Here is a 27,117-nt window from a genome sequence, read left to right on the forward strand (position 1 = left end):
AGCAGCATAGGTGCTAGTAGGCACTGCGTATGGGGCCCAAGAGAAGGAGCAGCATAGGTCTTAGTAGGCACAGTGTACGAGGCCCGAGAGAAGGAGCAGCATAGGTCCTAGTAGGCACTTTGTATGAGGCCCAAGAGAAGGAGCAGCATAGGTCTTAGTAGGCACTGTGTACGAAGTCCAAGAGAAGGAGCAGCTTAGGTCCTAGTAGGCACTTTGTATGAGGCCCGAGAGACGGAGCAGCATAGGTCCTAGTAGGCACTGTACGAGGCCCGAGAGAAGGAGCAGCATAGATCCTAGTAGGCACTGTGTATGAGGCCCGAGAGAAGGAGCAGCATAGGTCCTAGTAGGCACTGTGTACGAGGCCCGAGAGAAAGAGCGGCATAGGTACTAGTAGACTCTGTATAAACCTTCTCAGAAAAAGTGAATAAACTTAAAGCAAAAAATATCCAAATAAATGGAAATATTTTTAAAATTATTTTATATTATTTTTTAAAATAAGTTGGGAAAACAAGTCCAGCAAACAATAGACAATGATATATTACCATAAAAAATAGCGTTTACATGGTGAATACAAGGACCATAAGTATATAAGACATACATATATAATCCAATTAATAACAAGTGTAAAGTGCAACATAGGTCAGAAAAAATCTGAGATAAAGTGCATACATGTAAACAGGATTATAACAAAAAATAAATACCAATAGTAAATGACCCAAGGAATCTCCAGCTCCAATGCACGTTTCGCCTGTTGTGGCTTTCTCAAGGAGTGGTGAGACCCGAGAGAAGGAGCAGCTTAGGTCCTAGTAGGCACTGTTTATGAGGCTCGAAAGAAGGAGCAGCTTAGGTCCTAGTAGGCACTGTGTACAAGGCCCGAGAGAAGGAGCAGCTTAGGTCCTAGTAGGCACTGTGTACGAGGCCCGAGAGAAGGAGCATCATAAGTCCTAGTAGGCACTGTGTATGAGGCCCAAGAGAAGGAGCAGCATAGGTCCTAGTAGGCACTGTATATGAGGCCCAAGAGAAGGATCAGCATAGGTCCTAGTAGGCACTGTATATGAGGCCCAAGAGAAGGATCAGCATAGGTCCTAGTGGGCACTGTGTATGAGGCCCAAGGGTTTTACTTCGGTGCATATTAAAGCGAAAAACTAAAACTGCATAACCTGTCCTGATGCAAAGAAGGAAGAAATAATCCAGCTCCCGGTATGTAATGGATAAAACCAGTCATTTATTTATTCCATCATAAAATAAAATGTCCCAAAAAAAATATATATTTTTTTTCTCCTTATCTAATCAACATTCACGTATTTCAAACAGAGGTCACTGGCAGGTCACCTGCGTTTTTGACACTTTAATTCATTGCATGCATTTGTCACTTGAAATAAAGGTAATTGAAAGTTGGCTTCCGGGAAGGAAAAAAGGGCGATTTCCTGTTTGCAGATATATTGGGGTATGTTTGCACGATCAGTAAACACTGCGGGTTGGATGCTGCGTATATCCGCAGCACACAACCTGCAGCGTCCAGATGTTACAGCGTAGTGGATGGTATTTCTAGAAATCCCATGCCCACTATGTGTGCAGCGATGCCCGCGGCTTCCCTGCAGAGATGGACATGCGGCACGTCTTTCCAGACCAGAGTATGTCATTTTATGTAGTGGAGACGCTCCGTCTCCGCTTCGTAAATAACACATACACTTTCACTAGATACGGTAAAACTGCATTATATTCCTAGTCACATGTGTATTAAGTGCGGGAACGCAGCTTACTACACAAGTGTACTAATTTAAATAAAGGTGCACCTTTTTTCAGATGGAAGAACATGACACAGGAAGTGGAGGAAAGCACAGACAGGTCCCCTCGTTTTTAATATGTAATAATAATAAAAAAAATAGCATGGGGTCCCCCTATATTTGTTAACCAACCAGTGTAAAGCAGACTACTGGGATTGGTATTTCAGACTGGTAAGGATCCAATATTCATGAACCTTACTAGCCTGATAATACCAGACCGCAGCAGTCGGCTTACCTTGGATGGTTAGCAAAAATAGTGGGATCCTCTCCAAAAAAAAATAGCATGGGGGTCCCTCTATTTTTCTTAACCAGACAAGGAAGAAGCAGACATCTGCGGCCTGGTATTCTTAGGCTGGCGAAGCCCATGGATTTTGCCCTCACCAGCCTACAATTAGCAGCCTGCAGCCGCCTCACAATTGGCACATCCAAAGATGCGCCAATTGTGGCACTTTACTCTGCTCTTCCCACTTGCCCTGTAGCGGTGGTAAGTGGGGTTCAAATTTGTGGGGTTGATTTCACCTTTGTCTTGTCAGGTGACATCAAGCCCACCGATTAGTAATGGAGAAGTGTCTATAAGACATCTTCCGTATATACTCGAGTATAAGTCGACCCGAGTATAAGCTGACCCCCCTAATTTTGCCACAAAAAAATGGGAAAACTTAATGACTCGAGTATAAGTCTAGGGTGGAAAATGCAGCAGCTACTGGTAAATTTAAAAAATAAAAATAGATACCAATAAAAGTAAAATTAATTGAGACATCAGTAGGTTAAATGTTTTTGAATATCCATATTGAATCAGGAGCCCCATATAATGCTCCATACAGTTCATGATGGCCCCATAAGATGCTCCATACAAAATACACCCCATATAATGCTGCACAAAGGTTAATAATGGCCCCAAAAGATGTTCCCTAGAATAATATTCCCCCTAGAATAATATTGCCGCTCCATGAAGGTTATGGCTCCATAGAATAGGCCCCATATGCTGCCCCCATAAGATGCTCCATAGATTATGCCCCAATATGCTGCCCCCATAAGATGCTCCATAGAATATGCCCCTATATGCTGCCCCTATAAGATGCTCCATAGATTATTCCCCCATATGCTGCCCCATAAGATGCTCAGTAGATTATTCCTCCATATGCTGCCCCTATAAGATGCTCCTTAGATTATACCCTTATATGCTGCCCCTATAAAATGCTCCATACATTATGCCCCCATGTGCTGCCCCCATAAGATGCTCCATACATTATGCCCCCATGTGCTGCCCCCATAAGATGCTCCATAGATTATACCCCTATATGCTGCCCCCATAAGAGGCTCCATAGATTATGCCCCCATGTGCTGCCCCCATAAGATGCTCCATACATTATGCCCCCATAAGATGCTCCATACATTATGCCCCCATGTGCTGTCCCCATAAGATGCTCCATAGATTATACCCCTATATGCTGCCCCCATAAGAGTCTCCATAGATTATGCCCCCATGTGCTGCCCCCATAAGATGCTCTATACATTATGCCCCCATGTGCTGCTCCCATAAGGTGCTCCATAGATTATACCCCTATATGCTGCCCACATAAGATGATTCATAGCTTATGCCCCCATGTGCTGCCCCCATAAGATGCTCCATACATTGTGCCCCCATGTGCTGCCCCCATATGATGCTCCATACATTATGCCCCCATGTGCTGCTGCTGCATTTAAAAATAAAAAAATGACATACTCACCTCTCCGTCGCTGGGGCCAGGTGCCGCTGCTTGCTGCTGTCTGGCACATCATCTGTCAGTGACGTTCAGACTGCAGGGGGCGCGGCGCGCACTTACACGTCACCGTGCCCTCTGCTGTCTGAACTGATGAAAGAAAAGGTGGGCACCACACTTAGTATTACACAGTGAATAAACCGGGTGCTACTATGCGCCAAAAACACTGTAAATTGGGAGAGTAGAAACAGAAGTGCAGAAAACAGTGCACACACAAGTCAAATATGTGTATAAACAGGCTTTATTTAACACCAATGCCTGACAGACAGAAAATATATTTAAAAACACCATAAAATCACTAAGAACATGGACAATTCAAGCCTGACTAGGTATACCAAAAGGGCAATATTAACCCCTTCCTGACATCCGACGTACTATCCCGTCCATGGGACCTGGGCCCCTATGCCCATGGACGGGATAGTACGTCTACTGCGATCAGCGGCGCCCACGTGGTGAGCGCCGCTGATCGCGTCCGGGTGTCAGCTGATTATCACAGCTGACACCCGGCACAATGTGTCAGGGGCGGTCACGGACTGCCCCCCGACACGTTAACCCCTTGCACACCGCGATCAAACATGATCGCGGTGTACCGGGGGTTAAAGGGAAGCATCGGCAGGGAGGGGGCTCCCTCCGTGCTTCCCTGAGCCCCCCACGGCAGCGCAATGTCCAGCGCTGCTGCGGGGGGCTCCTTTCCTGCAGGCCCCCGAATCCAAGATGGCGACGGGGGCCTTCGGGGGGCCTGCAAGAAGCTGGCTTCCTCAGTGCCTGCAAAGCGCAGGCATGAGGAAGCCTTCTGCACTGCCTGTGACAGATCGCTGATCTGTCACAGTGATCTGTGATGTGACAGATCAACAATCTGTCACAGGACAGTGATGTCCCACCTGGGACTATGTAATAAAGTTAAAAAAAAAAATAAAAAAAGTGTTAAAATAATTTAAAAAAAAAAAAGCCAAATAAATTAGAAAAAAAAAATATTCCCCCAATAAATCCATTTTTTGGAAATAAAAAAAACAAAAAAACAATAAAAGTACACATATTAGGTATCGCCGCGTCCGTAACGACCCGCCCTATAAAACTGTCCCATTATTTAACCCCTTTAGCGAACCCCTTAAAAAATAAAAAACGAAGCAAAAAATAATGATTTATTATCATACCGCCAAACAAAAAGTGTAATAACGCGCGATCAAAAAGACACATATAAATATCCATGGTACCGCTGAAAACGTCATCTTGTCCCGCAAAAAACGAGCCGCCATACAACATCATCCGCAAAAAAATAAAAAAGTTATAGCTCGCAGAATAAAGCGATGCAAAAATGATTATTTTTTATATAAAATAGTTTTCATTGCATAAAACCGACAAAACATAAAAAAAGACCTAAATGAGGTATCGCTGTAACCGTACTGACCCGAAGAATAAAACCGCTTTATCAATTTTACCGCACGCGGAACGGTGTAAACGCACCCCCCCCCCCGAAAGAAATTCATGAAACGCTGGTTTTTGTTCATTCTGCGTCCCAAAAATCGGAATAAAAAGCGATCAAAAAATGTCACGTGCCCGAAAATGGTACCAATAAAAACGTCAACTCGTCCCCCAAAAAATAAGACCTCACATGACTCGGGTCAAAATACGGAAAAATTATAGCTCTCAATATGTGGTGATGCAAAAACTATTTTTACAATAAAAAGCGTCTTTTAGCGTGCGACAGCTGCCAAACATAAAAACCGCCATAAATAGTAAATCAAACCCCCAGTTATCACCCCCTTAGTTAGGGAAAAATAATAAAATAAAAAAATGTATTTATTTCCATTTTCCCATTAGGGTTAGGGCTAGGGTTAGGGCTGAGATTAGGGTTAGGGGTGTGTTGGGGTTCGGGTTGGAGTTAGAATTGGGGGTTTCCACTGTTTGGGCACATCAGGGGCTCTCCAAATGCAACATGGCGTCTGATCTCAATTCCAGCCAATTCTGAGTTAAAAAAATCAAATGGTGCTCCTTCCCTTCCAAGCTCTGCCATGCGCCCAAACAGTGTTTTACCCCCACATATGGGATATCAACCTACTCAGGACAAATTGCAAAACAATTTTTGGGGTCCAATTTCTCCTGTTACCCTTAGGAAAATAAAAAATTGGGGGCAAAAATATCATTTTTGTGGAAAAAAATGATTTTTTTATTTTCACGTCCGAGCGTTATAAACTTCTGTGAAGCACTTGGGGGTTCAAAGTGCTCACCACACATCTAGATAAGTTCCGTGGGGGGTCTAGTGTCCAAAATGGGGTCACTTGTGGGGAGTTTCAATAGTTTAGGTACATCAGGGGCTCTCCAAATGCACATGACCATTCCATCAAAGTCTGCATTCCAAAACGTCACTGCATCCCTTCCGAGCCCCGACGTGTGTCCATACAGTAGTTTTCTCCCACATATGGGGTGTCAGTGTACTCATGACAAATTGGACAACAACTTTTGGGGTCCAATTTCTCCTGTTACCCTTGGGAAAATGAAAAAATTGGGGACTAATTGATCATGTTTGTGGAAAAAATATGATTTTTTTATTTTCATGCCCGGGCATTATAAACTTCTGTGAAGCCCTTGGGGGTTCAAAGTGCTCACCACACATCTAGATAAGTTCCTTAGGGGGTCTAGTTTCCAAAATGGGGTCATTTGTGGGGGTTTCCACTGTTTAGGTACATTAGGGGCTCTCCAAAGGCAACATGACACCCGCAGACCATTCCATCAAAGTCTGCATTCCAAAACGTCACTACTTCCCTTCCGAGCCCCGACGTGTGCCCATACAGTAGTTTTCTCCCACATATGGGGTATCAGCATACTCAGGACAAATTGGACAACAACTTTTGGGGTCCAATTTCTCCTGGTACCCTTGGGAAAATAAAAAAATGGTGACTAAAAGATCATGTTTGTGGAAAAAATACAAATTTTTTATTTTCACGCCCGGGCGTTATAAACTTCTGAGAAGCACTGGGGGGCTCAAAGTTCTCACCACACATCTAGATAAGTTCCTTGGGGGGTCTAGTTTACAAAATGGTGTCATTTGTGGGGGGTTTCCACTGTTTAGGTACATCAGGGGTTTTCCAATCGCGACATGGCGTCCGATCTCAATTCCAGCCAAAAATGTCAAATGGCGCTGCTTCTCTTCCGAGCTCTGCCATGCGCCCAAATAGTGGTTTATCCCCACATGTGGGTATCAGCGTACTCAGGACAAATTGCACAATAACTTTTAGGGTCCTGTTACCCTTGGGAAAATAAAAATTGGGGTGAAAAGATCATTTTTGTGGAAAAAATATGATTTTTAATAGTACCGCTGTACGTTATAAACTTCTGTAAAGCCCTTGTGGGTTCAAAGTTCTCACCACATATCTAGATAAGTTCCTTGGGGGGTCTAGTTTCCAAAATGGGGTCACTTGTGGGGGGTTTCCACTGTTTAGGTACATCAGAGACTCTCCAAACGTGACATGGCGTCCGATCTGAATTCCAGCCAATTTTGCATTGAAAAAGTCAAACGGCGCTCCTTCCATTCTGAGCTCTGCCATGCGCCAAAACAGTCGTTCCCCCCCACATATCAGGTATCGGCGTACTCAGGACAAATTGCACAATAACTTTTGAAGTCCAATTTCTCCTGTTACCCTTGGTAAAATAAAAAAAATTGAACCTGAAGTATTTTTTTTGTGAAAAAAAAGTTAGATGTTAAATATTCAAAAAAATTCCTGTGACGCACCTAAAGGGTTAATGAACTTCTTGAATGTGGTTTTGAGCACCTTAAGGGGTGCAGTTTTTAGAATGGTGTCACTTTTGGGTATTTTCTATCATATAGACCCCTCAAAGTGGCTTCAACTGTGATGTGGTCCGTAAAAATAAAATGGTGTTGTAAAAATGAGAAATCGTTGGTCAAGTTTTAACCCTTATAACTTCCTAACAAAAAAAAATTTTGTTTACAAAATTGTGCTGATGTAAAGTAAACATGTGGGAAATGTTAGTTATCAAGTTTTTTGTGTGCCGTATCTTTGTGATTTAAGGGCATAAAAATTCAAAGTTGGAAAATTGCGAAATTTTCAAAATTTTCGCCAAATTTCCGTTTTTCTCACAAATAAATGCAAGTTATTTGAATGAAATTTTACCACTATCATGAAGTACAATATGTCACGAGAAAACAATGTCAGAATCACCGGGATCCATGAAAGCGTTCCAGAGTTAAGACCTCATAAAGGGACAGTGGTCAGAATTGTAAAAATTGGCCCGGTCATGAACATGCAAACCACCCTTGGGGGTGAAGGGGTTAAAGGTGCAGCTGTGAATAAGTGACACACACAGATCACTGCCAGGGCGGCATGTAGAGGATAACGAATATTCCAGTCCAAAATATAAATAAATGCTATGGTATTATAGCTAATGCTTGATAATATAATATCACAAAATTATTCCAACTTGCTAATTTACTAATACCATAAGCGCCCTGAGCAGAGATCATGAGCTAGACACATATATAAAAACATTATAGACTGAGCGCACTCCATGCAACTGTGTTATAAAGATCAAAAAATAACTCACAAACTAGCCAAAGCTGGGACACTATGCACCGTTTTATTGCTCTGGTGAATGCAATATACAGAGAAATAATTTATGCACAAAGCCAAAAGTCATGTAAAAAATTGCTCAAAACCAGAAAGCTGGTATGGTAGATAATGAAATGTTATCACTTTAAAATAGTGCCAGAGCAATAACAATGCTATATCCAGAGCGCTCTCAGCAGTGGCCATGTGGTACATGCAAATACATGCATAAGAGTATGAAGTGACAGATGACGTGCCAGACAGCCGCAAGCAGCGATGGACCCGGACAGGTGAGTATCGCTATACTTACCCGTCCTGGCACGATCTATGCAGCCCCCAGCTTCTCTGCGATCTCCCTTCCTGCCTTCAGCGGTCACGTGGTACCGCTCATTACACCTCATGAATATGTGCATATTCATGAGTGTAATGAGCGGTACCATGTGACCGCTGAAGGAAGGAAGGGAGATTGTGGATAAGTTGGGGGCTGCAGAGACCTGTCAGGACGGGTAAGTGTGACCTGACACCCCAGCCCCTTCGACCCCCTGGTGTATATGACTCGAATATAAGCCGAGAGGGGGACTTTCAGCCCCAAAAATTGGGCTGAAAATCTCGGCTTATATTCGAGTATATACGGTATCTATTATTAATCCTACAGTTACATGGTAAATAAAGACACAGCCAGAATAAAGTCCTGTAATTGAAATAATGACAGACTCCTTTAATAATGTCGAGTGCAGCTGTGCTACATCTGGATGCCTTTTGCTGTACATTGGCATTATGCCACCACTCAGCCTGACATCCAGACACAGCGGAGCTTGAAGATGATGACCAGAGATGTCCTCAGCGGTCTTGTGCACTGCAGTTCTCGCGATCTTCTGGCTGAAACAAGGTACACCATTATGTAAATTAGTACACATGCGGAGTAAGCTGCATTCCTGCACTTAAAACACATGTAACTAGGAAGATAATGCGGTTTTACCGCATCTAGTGATAGTCAATGGGTAATTTATGCAGCGGAGACGGAGTGTCTCCCCTCCATAAATAGACATGCTGCGGTCAGGAAAGACGCGTGGCATGTCCGACTCTACAGGGAAGCCGGAGGCGTCCATGCACGCATAGTGAGCATGGGATTTCTTGAAATGTAGTATCTGGTTGCTACTGGTTTGACGCTGCGCATGTACACGATGTCCAATCCGCAGTGTTTGCTGACTGTGGGAACATAGCCTAAGGACTCCGTTACATTTAGCGATGCACCAGCGATCCTGACCACGATATGACCCGGTCAGGATCGCTGGTGCATCGCTAAATGGTCGCTAGTGAGCTGCCAAACAGGCAGATCTCAGCAGCGACGCAGCAGCGGTCGTTACCTGTCAGACGCGGCGATGACGTCGCTCGACGGCGCCAGCAGGAAGTCGCTGACGAGAAACAGCCCAGGACGTTCTCGCGAGATCAGCGATAGCCAGTGGGGGAGCCGGTTGCAGGTAAGTATCAGACACGGCGTCACAAAATCGGTGACGATTCAGCGATATTGCTAGCGGTATCGCTATGTGTAAATCCCCCTTAATAGTGACTGGAAAATAAAAATTTAAAACAATGAATGCAAATGATATTATGGTAATAATGTAATATGATTACCTTTCTGAGGTTTAAACCAAGTGGAACCCGTGTGTCCAAGGAAAAAATCCAGATGGCGTCTCTGTTATGCAGTGTATCACATCTATTACCGCAGGGAATTTTCTTGTGATTTGTGTTCTATGGCATAAACAAAACAAAAATAAAAGTTGTTTTTCTGTTATGTATGTTGACAAAATGGAAGCATTGGACATAGTACGATTAGAGGGCTGTTCAATATCATATCGGTGTTCTCTTTTCCGTGTCTTGAGTTTTCTAGTTGTTGAACCGTCATACTTTTTAAGTTGAAGATATTGAATTCTATTATATAGACGACGTAGTTAATCGCATGTGAACAGGTTTTACAGGTGATAGAGCCGCATTTGAGAAAATCAACTTACTGATGACCAATTTTTATGGAGAGTTAGCTGGTTTAATTTTCTGTATCTCATGCCCCCCCCCCACATATATATGGTAGTATTGAAATGGGTGTTCCTACCTTATGCATCTGTGTCATATCTACGTGAAATGGTTGTGGGTGGCGTTTCTGTAACTCCTATAGAAGTACATAAGGAGAGTGGCGGACATGTACGGCCGTCTCCCTAATCGGTTTCCATCTGGATGCGGAGGAAGGACGCTGTCTTAGAGATACACAAGCCACCTCTGGGACCCATAATGGGCAAATGAAAATACTTAAGAAATATCTGTTCCATTATACATTGTTATTATGGACGTCTGAAATGCGTTCATATGAGAAAGGCCTAAGGTTGCTTTCACACTTTACGACCGCGATGCATTTTTTTGCCACATTTATGGCAAAAAAAGCATTTTTTTGCTGCATTTGTATAAAGTAGAAGCAAAAATGTTGGGATTCTACTATGATCACACCAAAAAACAAACCAATGCTTTGCAGCTGCAACGTGTGAACGCGACATAGAACAAAATTGCTTCCCTATTTAGCAGTATGAAAATACACTGCAGTCAGGACCAGAACATTGCGGTTGTGTATGTGAAGTGCAGGGGTCACACACAATGCTTGGGGTGTGTGTTATATGCATCCTAGGTGCATGAGCAGACGTCAGAGCGGATTTCTGCTACATTGTTAGAAAAAAATGGTTAAAGGGAATCTGTGAGCAGGTTTTTGCCAGCTAAACTGAGAGCATCAGAAGCAGAGACCCTGGTTCCAGCTATGTGTCACTTATAGGGCTGCTTTTGATAAAATCACAGGTTTATCAGCAGGAGATTATCACTAGAGGACTAGGAAACCTGCTGCCATGTAGTGCTCCATATTCATGAGTTCTGTATAACCCTGCCCCCAGCAATCTTTGGCAGCTGTCTGCCTATGCACAGTGTACAGAGAAAGCTGTCAAGCAGTGGTGTGGAGGAATACGTGAGCCGGTTATTACACACTCTACTTTTGCGGTCCAAATACAGACCCGCTGCTTGTCTCTTGACTCGAGGCTGACCCAGACATTGCGGTTGGTGTGAATTCAGCCTTAGAGCTAGTAGACATTGGATACATGACTCGGGTCAGTCTTACCGGATAACAATGATCATTGTGGTGAATTCCAGATGATTCAGCCCTCACGATAAAACGCCAGTGCATGTGTAGGTTCTGAAAGGAAGTGATGGACAGTTTAGGGGTATATTGAGGGATAATAGTGCAATGTACGTTACACATATGCTAAAAACGAACGCATGGGCCATGCACATACAGTGAACAAGTCAGTAAGACAGTGTTCACACCACCAAGAGACTGGAACACAGAGAGACAAAATACAACAAATGTGAAAAAATACTCTGCTGTTAAAAAATGTTCAACAATAAACAGCAAGTGCTAGTAAAAAGATGATAGCAAAACAGGGTATTGTGTCTCTCTGTATTCCAGTTACACATATACTGTAATGAGGCTGACCTTGTACAGAATACATCAGATTTTGCAGATTTCTGTGAGCCATTCACTAACCTTATGTATTGTTCTCTCTGTCAAGGACATCTGGTCATCTCTACCCCTGGTTCCCACAGTCATGTCTCCTTCTCAACATGTCAGCTTTAGGACAGAAGCTTCCCAGCAAGTGTTGGCTGGAGGATCTGCAGGTAAGTGTCATATTTATGATCAGTATATATGCACGACGCTGGTCGTGGGAGCAGTCTCGGACTAGAGTGCCAAGGAGCCCACCAGTGACATTGATTCTGGAGGCGCACTGTCCAGAGTCATGGGATATTTCCTGACCCTTTGTCACACATTTAGCAATGTTTCTATATAACAATAAACTGTGTAGCTTGCTAAATGAGTGATGAGATGCTACTTCTGTTTGTATGTGTTGCAATTACAGCTCATGTATGGGGTCTCACTCCTACACAGAGGCCCACCTGGAGACTCACCTGTCTTCCGGTAGGCCAGTCCGAGCCTATGCCTCCAAAGGCATGGAGTGTACAGATCCCTACTGTGAGGCCACAGGACCTCTGTGTGATCATATGGTGCGTCTGGAGACATTCATCTGATGAGGCATGAAAATATTTTTTCTGTTGAGTTTATATACTAGAGCCCCATAAATACACGGCTGTAGAGACCACGTTATGTCTTTTATTACTTGTAGGTTGTAATGACAAGTGCTACCATCTGATAATGAGCAGTAATCTCGCCTTGTATATAAGCCCTTAGTTTTCTATACATTATAATACTGACCTTTCCATGGTATAAAGAATATTTTGATTTATCATATTTAAATCAGAAGGCCTCGACAATAGGTAAAAATTATTAGGCCCACAGTCCGGTGTAAGACCCTTGGACCTCCTCGAGTCCCTTTTCCCCATTAATTATTTAAAATACTCAAAGCCACAAATACTGTACTTTCTAAAATATATACAGATATATAAAAAATATATAATTTTTTTTACCTTTTTTTTTTTAGATTATATTTTTAGTGTAACGGTAATTGTTTATTACCTTAACCCTAGTTAGAGTTGGAAAAAGTGTGTAAAACTGTGATTATTGTTATTCATTATGAGGGACACTTTACTAAGTTTTGGACCACTCTCTCTGAGGATCTCTGTCCTCTCACAAAATTACAGGTGAGAAGATAGGCACAGCGCTGCGGATAGCAGGGTGCGTCACACATGATTCAGGACTGTCTTCATTCAATAAGCTATTCATCCTCTGACATCTGTCACTAACTATGCATAGTTTGTCATCGGCTGCTGTGCTCTGCATAGGCAGCGACTGAATAGGAAAAACTTCAGGGTAGCGGAGATTCCCCAGTACTGGTCCTCCTGGATCATTTGTGAGGCGAGGAGGGGCGGGGGGATATTCCAAAAATGTTGCTCCCATGCATTTCCCAATGCAAAGTGCAATTTTACATTTTATTTTAGAGCAAAAAGTGCAAGTTAAGAGACTTACGGTCTCGTCCATCGTCCATTTCTCCCTGGTTTATTTTGCCTCTATAAATTTTTTTTCCTTTGTGGTGTTAATATCTTACAGAGGACTTCTGCAGAAAATGATGTGATTATGTTCTCTAGAAAATAGTGTTTTCTTCTGTAAAGCGGCATGTGCGTCTGTAACAAGCTGCACATCTTTGGGAGGAATGTGCTGAACCAATACTTTTCTCAGTAGGTGAAATGTGACATTTTCCGGCTCCGTCTAATGAACCGGACTCTGGAATCTCCGGCTCAGTATTGTGATTTCAAGGATTTTCAGTCAAAGGTTGTGCTGTAAATGCCTTGAGTGGTGAAATAAATATTGATCGTTGCCAAGTAGCTCTGGTATGGATGTGCAGGTACAAGACGTGATATGTTATTTACGGGTCTACCCCTTTAACTCGGCTCCATTAGGGCACAGCTATGATCAAAACCTGTAGCTTAGAGGCAAACTGTCTTATGTGAGGGTTGTCCCTCATACCAGGCCATTGGGTGATTCCAGAATAATAATAAATTGGGGATTATTGGTTATACTGAAAAGGCTGAGAACATTTACATAGACTCACATTTTACATGATAAAGAGAAACATTTTTTAAGAGGCACATGCCCTTAAATGGAATGTGCAGTCAGAAAATGGCCTACTGTGTAAAAAGCTTTTTGTGTTAGTCTTATTTTTTTTCCAATATCACTATGTAAAAATAAACCAGAAATCTTGCAATTTTCACACTGACCACTAGGGCTTTTATTAGAGTCACACTTCCTGTTTTGTTCAGAAGACTTTTCAGCAGTCTCATTATCAGGACTACAATGACAGATACAGTGTCATGGGCTTACCAAAACAGACAGGAGCCAGAAGACTGTAACATCTAATTTCTCCTACTCCTGCACTGATTAGAAGCACTTCAACTTCATATTAAACTGTGCAGGTTTCTTTTAGCACTGGACTGGTTAATCTGCTCAGATGAGAGCTCCTGGAAGCTTTCCTGCATTAAGGCTTTCAGCTGTTCACTGTTGACCACTCCCTCCTATATATTCTGGGCCTGGCTATCACTCATTGCCAGAGATAGCTTCATGCTGAATGGTTTAGGAGCTGGTGTTTTGTTGTTGTCGTTTGAGAAGGTGTTTGGTGGATTTATCTGAGACTGTTTGCTAGGTTTTGGGTGTTTGCTAATTCCCTTCCTTCTCCAACTTTGGTTTTATCCCATCCTCCACTCCCTAGTGTATACCTTTGTTGTTTGTGTGTGTATATCTGTATGATTGGCTTTTTCCTTTAACCTCTGTTTGTATTACAGTTGTGGCCAAAAGTATTGACACCCCTGCAATTTTGTCAGATAATACTCAGTTTCTTCCTAAAAATGATTGCAATCACAAATTCTTTGGTACTATCTTCATTTAATTTGTCTTAAATGAAAAAACACAAAAGAGAATGAAGCAAAAAGCAAAACATTGATCATTTCACACACAACTCCAAAAATGGGCCAGACAAAAGTATTGGCACCCTCAGCCTAATACTTGATTGCACAAACTTTAGCCAAAATAACTGCGACCAACCGCTTCCGGTAACCATCAATGAGTTTCTTACAATGCTCTGCTGGAATTTTAGACCATTCTTCTTTGGCAAACTGCTCCAGGTCCCTGATATTTGAAGGGTGCCTTCTCCAAACTGCCATTTTTAGATCTCTCCACAGGTGTTCTATGGGATTCAGGTCTGGACTCATTGCTGGTCACCTTAGAAGTCTCCAGTGCTTTCTCTCAAACCATTTTCTAGTGCTTTTTGAAGTGTGTTTTGGGTCATTGTCCTGCTGGAAGACCCATGACCTCTGAGGGATACCCAGGTTTCTCACACTGGGCCCTACATTATGCTGCAAAATTTGTTGGTAGTCTTCAGACTTCATAATGCCATGCACTCGGTCAAGCAGTCCAGTGCCAAAGGCAGCAAAGCAACCCCAAAACATCAGGGAACCTCCGCCATGTTTGATTGTAGGGACCGTGTTTTTTTTCTTTGAATGCCTCTTTTTTATTATGTATGTATGTATGTATGTGAGTTTTTGTATATGCTAAACTTACACTCTTGCATTTCTCCACCCTGCATGTCTCCTCCTGGAAGCTCCTCAGATTCAGCTTCCTGTGAAAACATAATACATGCATATAGGGTTAAAAAAATCAAAAAAGTAAAATAAGAGTAAAAAAAAATATTTACCTCAGTTCGCTGATGATGTGAGGGGGTGCTCTCAGAAGAAGACAATCCTGCGGCCTGGCTTGCGGGTCTGCTGCGGTGTGGCTGGCGGGTCCTTCCTGAACGGATTTGCAAGTATAAAGACACTTGTTAAGCTACTATACAAAAGATAAAAGCTTTCAGGCCTTTATACTTACTGGGAAAACTGAAGGTTTTCCTATGTGGCTCTTGTGGCTCTGCTGCGGACTGGCGGGTATTCTGTGGCCTGCTGGGTTCTTCCTGAACGGATCTGCAAGTATAAAGAGAATTTTAATAACATAAAAAAAATCTTCATTGGTATTAATGTGTGTAATTCCCTGAAACTCTCACTGAGAGTATACTTAAGTGTTTGCATGTGTGTAAAGTCCCTGAAAATCTCTCACTGAGAGTGTAACCACACTATGATTGGATGTGTGTAATTCCCTGTAACTCTCACAGAGTATACCCAAGTGTTTGCATGTGTGTAAATTCCCTGAAAATCTCTCACTGAGAGTGTAACCACACTGTGATTGGATGTGTGTAATTCCCTGTAACTCTGAGAGTATACCCAAGTGTTTGCATGTGTAAATTTCAATCTCTCACTTGAGAGTATAACTACACTTGTATACCAAAAACCAACACTTAATGTACCTTTTTTGCATGTATACCCATACTTAATTTTACCTGGTTTTAAAATAATACTACGGACAGTGTTTATAAACAGATAATTATTTTTTTTTTTTCACAAGTAGGAGCTACTCTGCTCTTTATTTTAAATACGACAATAAATGAAAAATAAAAAACAGTGATATACTACAGAAACACCACATACAACACCACAGTTACACCACATACAATACACAACACAATCACAGCACAATTGCAAATATGCAAATAAAATTACAGTACTATGAAAATAAAATTCAGTACACATGCAACAGAAAAACAAAGTATGAAAAAAAAAAAGCATAATAAAAATACACACACACAGACATGCAACACTGGGAGGCCACGAACATACATGCAGGAAGGCAGACCACACACACACATACACACACACACACACACACACACGCAGGCCACACACATACAAACAGGCCACACACACACAGGCAAGCCACAGACACGCCCCACACAAATAGTTTTAATACTCACACAATTGCAGGCTTTGGTAGCAGGCCTCTCCGTCCTGGCTTGGTGATGGGCAGGTGCTGGCAGGCCTCTTGCTCCAGGGGTCTTGCAGCTGGGGGTCTTGCTGCTGGGCAGGTTATGGCTGGCTGGCAGGCTCTGTCTCTCTCTTTCTTCTCAGTTGGGGGTCTTTCTGCTGGGCAGATGCTGGCTGGTGCCGGATGTCTGGGACCAATGATTAATTAGCCCACCTTATATAGTTTTTGGACTGTCTGGAAAAGTATCTTTTTTTTCTGAGCATGCTCAGTGCGCTTTAGCGGATTCCGCCGGCGGATTCCGCAAAATAGCAGATCCGCCGCCCATAGGCGCCCATTCTACCACATGGTGGACGACGGCGGACACGCCGTCTCCCTCCATTTTGATGGCGCCAAAAAACATTGCAAAGTTCGTTCACCTCAGACAGAATCCGCCAAAATTCGCCACTAATGTATCTCAATGGGAAAAAATGGCGAATCCGCCATTTTCAAATTTTGGCGGATTTTGACTGATGGTGAAAAACTGATGTGTGAATCAGGCCTTAGTGGTAAATTTAAGATGATAACATTTGTGTTTATTTATTAAAATATTGTAAATTTGACACATTTTTAATATGTCAAACTTTGAAATGTTATCCCTTTAAACCAGTGAGTCATACTACACAAAATAATTAATAACCTTTACCACATCTGTTCTATATCACCATCATTTTTTTAAATATTATTTCTATTTTATTGTTATATATTTTGGTTTGGATGTTAGCAGGGATAAACAATTTAGCAGCAGTTTTTCATTGTTTCAATGAACTTTACAAAACTTATAATATTGGGGGCTATTTCAATTTTCAAGTGACTTTGAGGTGCCACTATTTCAGAAAACCTGCAATCAAGACCCCATTTTAAAATCTACGTCCCTGGTTACATACAAAACAGCACTCGTGGAGTTTAATTCTTCATGTGCTTCGCAGGAAGCAATGCAAAATGGACAGAAAAAACTAAAATTGCTTTATTTGCACTAATCTCAAATTTTTCATATTTTTCAAACTTAAAGTATATTAGAAAGTTGCAGAATTTTTCTTTATACTTTTGATTAAACCTTTATATATAGATTCTGTATAAACCCTGTATGTGTATTGACTTTATAACAAGGAATAAACGCACCTATATAAAATGTCCACAAGATGGCAGAATGGACCCTAATATTTAAGTGTCTAAAACCTGTGCTATTGGCTGGCCCTTTCTTTATTGATGGTTACAGAGATTAGTTGTGTTTTTCTATTATTGTTTTATTATAAATGTAACATTAAAAGAGAATATTATTATTTTTACATTTGTCATGGCGTTCTGGAGTGAAATGGAGAGCTTTGCACAGTGTTCGGATATAATTCTAGACGTTTTGTTTGTTACTCTGCTACTTTTGGCAGAAATAACTAATCATTAAAAATAAATCTGAGAAAGCTAAATCTTATTTTTGTTGCCTTACTATTGCAAAGTGTCCCTATAGTTTTATATGTTCTGCATTTCTGCAATGTTTGAAGTGGGACCCGGAGCGATAATAAATGGGGCACTAGTAGTGAAGGAGTCCTGTAGGTATAAGCGTACTCGGAGTCATACTGACAGTAAGTCCATCTATGTATGGTGGCGTTTAAAGGGTTATCACCAAAATAGCAAGGTAGCACATATCCTCTATAAAAAGAATAACATGCTGATCGCTGGGTAGTCTGACTGCTTGTGCTTAGATCCTGAGAAAAGTGCTCAAATGCCGAGCTATGCAGATCCCTGTCTTTCATGGAGTGAAGGTGCTCATACTGGACTTCAATTCATTTCCTATGACACTGCTGGAATTGGTGGACTCTTTCTCCAGCAGTCACATAGTGAATTAAGTGGAAGTCGAGGATGCGCACCTTCACTCCATTCAAGCCTTGGCTATGAGGAGCTCAATTTCTAACTTCCAGAGCCCCATTTATAGGAATGCTGTTGGTCACCAAGTCATTGTCTAGTTATCCCCTATCCTACGGAACGAGCAAATAACTTTTTTATTTTGGGGCTGACCCTTTTAAAGACTAACTTTATTTCCCTATGCAATGTTCCCGTTTCAGTCCCGGCACTGGTGCTGTCACCTATCTGAATATAGAGCGGTGGCCCCCGGCCCTATCTGACACTCGCTCTGCATTGTCGTCACCTGTCAGTCAGGGTCGGGGGTGCAGTTACAGCGCCGCTCTCTCTACTCAGAGCGGTGATTGAACCTGATCCAGCAGCGCCCCCGTGACTGAAACCGGAACACTGCGGTGGGAATAAAGTTCATTTTCTCCCCACACTCGACTAAGCGCCACCGGGCAGGTTAGTGACACTATTACCCTGCAGATTAACCCCATATCTGCAGGTACATAGCCTTTTTCCTGGTGGCAGGTTCTCTTTGTGTTCTCCCTAGACTGGACAGGTCCATTATTTCTAATGGTACTACAACGGACTGTACTGCACCGTCAGGAAAGATGTTACCAAGGGCATCCACCGCTGCCCTCTTCCACTACCTTCTGAGATTTCATCCCTTTCCCCTGGCTGCCCTTATTGTTTTTCTGTCACCACCTTCAAAGAGCGATAACTATATTTATTTTTATTTTTTTTAATTCTTCCATTTATTTTTGTGTGTACGGTATTTGGCAGGCTTAATTGTATTTAAAAAAAAAAATAAATAAATAAAAGTTGTATCTTTTTAATGTAACCTATGTTGTATTAAAACAAACTAAATTTTTATTTCTTTTTTGATGCTTATTTTTTCTGGCTTTCACTATGAGGTACCCATGACATGCTCTCTTTATTTGATTGCTCGGACCAGTTAGGGACGCACCAAATGTTAGACAGTTCTGTTACGTTTCCCTACTTTTACCAAATCTAAAAAAGAAATGGATTTCCCAGTTGAGCCATAATGTTTTAATTCTTCTGTTGAAGAAGTTTCCTGAGAACTTGGTTTTCTACAGGGCAACCTGCAGTTTTTGTTGGGACCATTTTGGAATAAATATGACTTTTGAACACTTTTCCTGGCAAGTTTATCAAAAATCCAGAATTCTGCAACTTTATTTATTGTTTTCCTGGCCTTGATTATGCATGATAATTTAATTGTGAAGATCAATTAAACATAATGTCCAAGAATCTGATTTAGAACCTGTTGGAGATCACCTAAGCACAGGAATATGGCAGTGTAAAGTACGAGTTTACAGTCCATTAAGGAATGAGGGCTGAAAAAATGCAATAAACTGTTAAAAGAAATTGCCTCTTCTCATTCGGTAAGGCTTTGTTCACATGTTGCTTTTTTTTCTGCAAAAACGCGTTCTTCTTCTCTGAAGAGGTTATTTGCATAATTTGTGGCCTAAAAGTCTCCTTACACTGGCATGTCACTCTCTACAAGGTGAACTGTTGCCCCTTAGATCCCAGTTTGTGCTCCATGACTAATAAAGTATTGACATGATCATCATAGAATCCTGGTGTAACTTCTTGGATTGGTGTTTTCAGCAATCCTAGCAGTTTAATCCCTCTTATGCCGCTGTCAAAAGTGACAGCTGCACATGAGAATTGCCTTTAGAAAGGGAGGATTCTCCCTCCGTCAGCCCATTAGCAGCCCTTGCAATTGCGAGGTGCTGATAGGGGCTACAGCTTAAAAAAAAAGGTCTTTTGGTGGATTTTTCCTCTACCATTTACCTACAGTGAAGGAAATAAACTATTTGATCCCTTGCTGATTGCGTAAATTTGCCCACTGACAAGAGACTGAGTTGTCTCCTTCTCACCCAGCGTCTTACTTATGGTTTTGTAGCCCATTTCAGCTTTGTGCAGGTCTATTATCTTGTCCCTGACATCCATATAAAGCTCTTTGGTCTTGCCCATGTTGTAGAGGTTAGAGTCTGACTGAGTTTGTGGACAGGAGTATTTTATAAAGTTGAATATGTAAGACAGCTGAGTTGATTAGGATGGTTGTTAGGGGATGAAATACTTATTTCTCACTGCAAAATGCAAATAAATATATCTAATTTATACAATGTGATTTTCTTAATTTTATTTTTGATATTCTATCTCTCAATTTTAAAATTAACCTACCCTTAAAATTGTAGACTGTTCATGGCTTTGACAATGGGCAAACTTACAAAATCAGCAAGGGATCAAATAATTTTTTCCTTCACTGTATGTCTATCAGATCATGCAAGAAGTGGTATCTACTAGACTATCTAATTATTGTAAAAAAAAAAAATTAAAACAAAAATTTAAAGGTTAATTTTTTAAAATGACAGTTTTTTTCACAGTGAAAAATGTATTTAATCTATAAAAAATATAAACATCTCTAAAAAGAAATAAATATTTAGAATAGCTGCATCTGTAACAGCCTACACTACAAAACTAGATCATTATTTTTTCCCTTCTAAAAAAAGAAAATGCTATAATTTCTTCTTTTGTTGATCTTACTTCACAAAATTGTGATAAAAAAGTTGAGGGTCCAAAAATTGGTGATACCAATAAAAACATCTTTTTATAAAAAAAACAAACAAACCCTTAGCCGACGAAAAAAAAATAAATTTGGATACAGGAGTATATAAAAAAAAAACTTTATCCAGCACTGTCAATGTCATAAATAAAAAAATAATACAAGAATTGCTGATTTTTGGTCATCAAGTCTCACAAACAAAACAAAATAAAATCAAAAAGTATTATTTATCCAAAAATGGTACTAGTGAAAACTAGAGCTTGTCTTGCCAAACAATAAGCACTCGCAAAACTCTGTCCAGAGTTAGGTAATGGCTACATGTATCTTAAAATATCAAATAAGCCTGCAACAAGCCCTTATACAGCTAAGTTGATGAAAATATAAAACTATTATAGCTTTTGGAATGAGATAATGGAAGAAAAAACAAAAAAATGTAAAAAGCTTTATCCGAAAGCCTCAAAATGGCCCGTCCTTAAGGGATTTAAAATTAGAAAATGTTGCTGATTTTTTAAAAATATTATTGTAGAGAGTGACATGTCAGGTCTGGCATACCAGTGTGAGGAGGCTTATAGGCCAGGCAATGATCCTCTGGGAAATTAGATATGCAAATTGTCTCTGCAGAGAGGAAGAGGACTTGAAATAGCGACACCTATTGGAAGTAGTGATCCAGAAAGACATTATCAACCCTTTAAGAAGGCTTGCAATATGACTTAGGATAAAGGCCAAACCAGAATCTCACTTTGCAGACACATGTATTGAGTTTTTGCTCCTCATCAGTGCAAAGTATGAGATCTGATTTGGCTGCATGAGAGGCTTTGCCTGGTGTCTAAGGGGAGCTACTTCCAATAGGTGGCGCTAGAGTTCTTGTCCTCTTCCTCTCTGAATTTTCACATTTAATACTATAGCACATCGAGCCGATATAAAGGTGTCCCCACATGGCCTCAGCCTTAAAGGCTGTAAAATAACATTTCTGCTCCCGATCCATCTTGCCAGTCAATAGTAAATGGTCCCTTTTATTCCCACTGTCATTTGCATTTCTAATTGTGCATTTATTGGATTGTACCTTTGGGATTTCGCAGTGGATACAATAAAGCCACTCAGGCTCGTTGTATCATAAGTGACATCACACAGAAAAGATGGCTGCCTCATTAGCTTTGACACCACCTGTTATTCTGCCTGACTGACCCTGCTTTTAACTGTGTCACGTCGTTGATTCCCCTCTTCAAGGCTCACTAAGACCTGACCGTTGAGCTCCACTTTGCTTAGAAAAATATTGTTTTTTGCCAGAAGGCTGAAATATGAATCGCGTACCAACCAAGAACAAATTAATTCACCATATCGTCAGATTTTTTTTTTTCTGACGTTTTCCATCACTTGTGAAATGAAGCCTGCCATGTAGGACTGTATACCCTGCTTATAGCTCAGCTCTGCGCTGCTTTGCTTGTGTCCAAGAGGCTGAAATTTTCTAGTAACGTTTTTTAATTTTTTCTTTCTTTGTATGAGTTATGGGGAAAAGTGCAAGGATTAGGAATAGCAGACAAGGTATTTGACCGTGCAATTTTTTTTCCCTTTAAAGCCTACCTTACACCTCTGTCCCTATGACCTGTTTGTTTCTGTCATCTTGCACATTCCTCTTCTTATTCTATTTAAAAAGATCAATAGAAGAGAACCCACAATGAATGGGTGCTAAACCAGAGCCTAAGGGATTATTAGTTCTGCACTTTTAAAGGGGATCTGTCACCCCATTTTAGCCCTATGAGCTGCCGGCACTACCATCAAGGGCTTATCTACAGCATTCTGTAATGCTGTAGATAAGCCCCCCGATGAAACATGAAAGATAAGAAAAAAGAGTTAGATTATACTCACCCCCGGCGTTCGGTCCGGTCTGATGGGTGTCACTGTCCCGTCTGGCGCCTCCCATCTTCATACGATGATGTCCTCCTCCTTGCTTCTCGCTCGGCTCCTGCGCAGGCGTACTTTATCTGCCCTGTTGACAGCAGAGCAGAGTACTGCAGTGCGCAGGCGCCGGACCTCTCTGACCTTTCCTGGCGCCTGCGCACTGCAGTACTTTACTCTGCCCTCAACAGGGCAGATAAAGTACGCCTGCGCAGGAGCCGAGGGACAAGCAAGGAGGAGGACATCATCGTATGAAGATGGGAGGCACTCGACCCCGCCACCCAGTGAGTATAATATAACGTGTTTTTCTTGTCTTTCAGGTTTCATTGGGGGCTTATCTACAGCATTACAGAATGCTGTAGATAAGCCCCTAATGGCTGTGGCCCCATCTTATGCGGCAAAAATAGGGTGACATATTCCCTTTAATCCAAAAAGCAGGCAAGAACCACAGAGAATCCACATGTCAGAGCCCCATGAGTGGTCTCCTTTATCTGCAGCTGATGAGTAGATGAGTCACTGTGCCATGGCAGCAGGCAGGGATCATAACTGGACACGGCAAATGTCAGGGCAGGGAGAGAGAGGGTGGGTGAAGGACATGTAGATGTGGTCAAATATACAAGTCGGGTCAGTAACAGAAGAAGAAAGAGCAAATACCTTGATAGACAGTAGAAACCAATAGTGATGAGCGAACATGCTCTGCTAAGGCGTTATCTGAGCATGCTCTGGTGCTAACGAAGTGACTTTAGCATGCTCAAATAATATGTTCAATTTCCCACACCTGTTTGACAGCCGCATCAAACAGGTAATCCCTGCATGTGTTGCGGCTGTTGAACAGCTGCGAGACATACAGGCGCTGGAGCTTGAACATATTTTTTGAGCACGCCGAAGACACTTGGTTAACACCTGAGCATGCTCTGATAACACCTTATCCGAACACTTTTGCTCATCGCTAGTAACCAGTTGAACTTTAATAATCAAGCTCAAAGCACTTTAAAATGGCTATATTGCCTTGGCATTGGCGGTGTTTGGGGCCATCTAGAGCAGGGTTCCCCAACTCCAGTCCTCAAGGCCCACTAACAGATCATGTTTTCAGGATTTCCTTTGTATTGCACAGGTGAAGCAATTATCACCTGAGCAATACTAAGGAAATCCTGAAAACATGATCTGTTGGTGGGCCTTGAGGACTGGAGTTGGGGAACCCTGATCTAGAGCAAGCGGTCCCTTTTTAAAAAGGGCCGGAGACCATGCATGCGACCCACCCACAAGGAGCTTAGAAGAGAAGGACAAATGAGTCAATGACAAGGAATGAATCTATGCAAAAAACAATAGGAAAACACTTCACAAGGAAAACACCGATGTATTGATGAACTGTGGGTCATCTCTCACCTTAGCTAGTGGTGTCAAGAACACAACATCCATAGTTGTACGATCAATATACAGACTACTGGAGACCCTGTCCCCGATCAAATCTGATCTGTTAGCGGTACTCCAATTTCACTGTGAGGCAATAAAAAGTGGGGGTAGTAGTGGGCGCACAATTTTTTAAGCATGAACACTTGAATAAAAGTGAATGGTTTATTGAATAGTCAATGTGTTTCAGGGTCGCACCGAACCCTTAGCCAGGACATTATAACATGATGTTTATTTGTCCTGAGGAAGGGGTAGGTGCTACCCTGAAAAACATAGACTTTTCAATAAAATATATGCTTTCTTTCACGTGTGAATGCTTGAAGATTGTGTGGTCCCTACAACCCCCACTTTTTTTGTCTTAAGGTGGAATTGGCATATTGTTGGTGAGTTGGGTCAGTGTGTCATTCAGCCTTGGCTCAATGGCTGTTTTAGGGGTTTTCTTGTCATAAATAACCTCTTCGAAAAGGAGAGTCATCAACTCCTGACACACAGCTGATTTAGGGGTCTTTCTATCAGCTGTCCTTTTCCTGGAAAAGATGTTAAGTAAAAGTTCTTCAACAAGCCAACTAGAAATAATGGGCTACAAGAGTCCAGCAGGAGACAACTCTCTATTTTGAAACTGACTTTGGAGGCAACTACTTTCCTCAAGGGTTTATTTCTTATGGTTCTATTCACAAATAAGCTGTTAAACCCTATTAATGATCTGTTCTGTGTGTATATAATGACATTTAAAGTGGACGTGGAGAATGGGCCATCAGATCAGTTTGTTTTGGAGTGTCCCATAATTTTCCATCAGACGGTTTTGTTATACAGGCTGCCATGAATCACGTAATGCAGCTGGCTTAGAGCGTTGACTTTATCCCTGTGAGACAGAGCCGACTATGGTTCTCTATTGTGTTGTTTTACCCGGTTAATGGTTGTCTTCATTTACACTATATTATGTGTGTGTTTATGTATGTATATATAATATATAAAGTAAGAATTGCTCCCTTAGGAAGGGTCACGGTGGAGCTTTTCTGTGTCTGAGTTCTATTTCAGGACCGGTCTCGGTATTTCCTTTAGCTCTTATCTTGTAGAGAATCATTTAGCTTTTTATTTTTTTCCACTTTTTTGTCCATTGGGCAATTTGTCTAATTTCTCTTTTTTTCTGTTCTATTGGTTACATTGCCAGAAAATTGAGAAATAAATTCACATCTGGTATAAACACAGGATAGATGCTAGTGTGTGAAAAATATATGGATATAGGCATGTTCACGGACATCCGCTCATTCTCTGAACACTTTTAAACCGTTTCCCAGTTATTTTCCTATTTGATTTCTGTAAGGAAAAAACTGCAGAACTTATTGTAAAAACTTTGGTTTTACATGAGAAGTTTGGAAAGCTATGTTCACATTCTCAACCAATGTTTTTATTGCTGCAAAGCATTCAAAGAAAAACTGTTTTTTTACTATTAAATGATCACAGGTTCAAGTCCCCTATGGGAACTAAAAAATAAAATGATTAAAGGGATTTCCCAGGCTTGGCGTGCAAGTCTGCAGTCAGTGTGCGCGCTATCAGGATTCTTGGTCCGAGAGTTGACGGGCACATGACCGCAAGTGTGTTATTTGCATATGTACCGTCTCGTTCCGACTACACGTGTATAGCAAGTGTATTGAGTGAGGCAAGATGTGTCTAGTGGGAATGTGGCCAGGAGTAAGCAAATCACATACCTACGGTCACGTGCCAGCTGACAGTGCACACAGTGTGAGGATTCACAAGTCTGCAGTCGCGTAGATTTGAGCCCCAAAGCTGGACCATCCCCTTTAAGTAATACAAACGTTTAAAAAAAATTTAAATTCAAATCCAATTTATCCCTAAAAATAAATAAAATGAACCTGTTAGGCATTGTACATTAGTTAAAGCCCGGTCAAGCAAAATGTAAAATGATTTAACCCATGGTGTCGCCATTGTAAAGAAAAAAAAAATCAAAATGCTGAAATTCGGTTTCCACATCTCCACTCCAAAAAGTGAATAAAAAGTCAGCAAAATGTCATGTTGCCCAAAATGCTACCAATAAAAACTACAGAACATTATTATGCTAATTTTACTGTAGATTATAGTGCACCTACTTTTGATAATTACAATATTTTACTTACGGTATTTTGTTTTTTTTTATACAATTTCATAAAATTTTTTCCCCAAATATTAATGTAATATTTGCAATTATATTAAGTAATAGGAAGTATTGAAGAAAACATTATTTTCCTCTGTTTTGTAAATTAGTTTGACCTAGGAATATCAAGCGAATGTCATCTGAAATGCATTCTCTGGAGAAATACTTATAGACCAATATTTTCTGAATCTAGTAAAATGAAAATGATGTAACTATAAATCCGCTGACCTGCTATTGTAGTGATGTGAACCGTAACTTAGTAAAATGTGCGTTTACCTGTTTGCTATGCTCCGCTCCATCCACTGTTAAGAACAGAATATGCAAATTTCTGTGTTTCGGCTTTATCGTTGCACTGACCTGTGACCCACCATGAATTTCCCACCGCTGTCCATGAAATTCACTACAAATTTCTTTAGAATCCCCCCCAGTTAGAGGCAAAGTGAGGGAGTGAAACTCGGGCAGCAGATGGGGGATCGGATGCTCAGCGGCTTCAGGCACTTAGTAAATTGGAAAAATATTTCAGGTTTTTGGCAACCACAAAAGAAATACTCCCAACATCTCAAACAGAGGGGCCCAAATCTGTACCTTGATCTCTCACGGAAAACTACTCTGCCGAATCAATGTTTTTATTCTCATTTCTTTTTTTTCTGTGTTTTGCATTAAAAAGTTAAAACTGCTTAAGGGGCAAGT

At 41.3% G+C, this 27,117-nt stretch overlaps 1 protein-coding gene across 4 annotated transcripts in view; it reads left to right on the forward strand.

Annotated features, from left to right (window-relative positions):
- SLC25A21 (solute carrier family 25 member 21) overlaps window positions 1-27,117 on the forward strand; it is a 584,350-nt gene that overhangs the window by 16,769 nt on the left and 540,464 nt on the right. For all 4 annotated transcript variants that reach the window (XM_073554205.1, XM_073554202.1, XM_073554203.1 and 1 more), the window contains exon 2: window positions 11,715-11,820. In XM_073554205.1, the coding sequence (XP_073410306.1) occupies window positions 11,751-11,820 (70 nt within the window). In that variant the 5' untranslated portion in view covers window positions 11,715-11,750. The remainder of the gene's footprint in view (window positions 1-11,714; window positions 11,821-27,117) is intronic.

The sequence above is a fragment of the Dendrobates tinctorius genome, unplaced genomic scaffold, assembly GCF_039654945.1.
Source record: "Dendrobates tinctorius isolate UK_male_01 unplaced genomic scaffold, ASM3965494v1 ptg000208l, whole genome shotgun sequence".
In the NCBI taxonomy this organism is placed as follows: domain Eukaryota; kingdom Metazoa; phylum Chordata; class Amphibia; order Anura; family Dendrobatidae; genus Dendrobates; species Dendrobates tinctorius.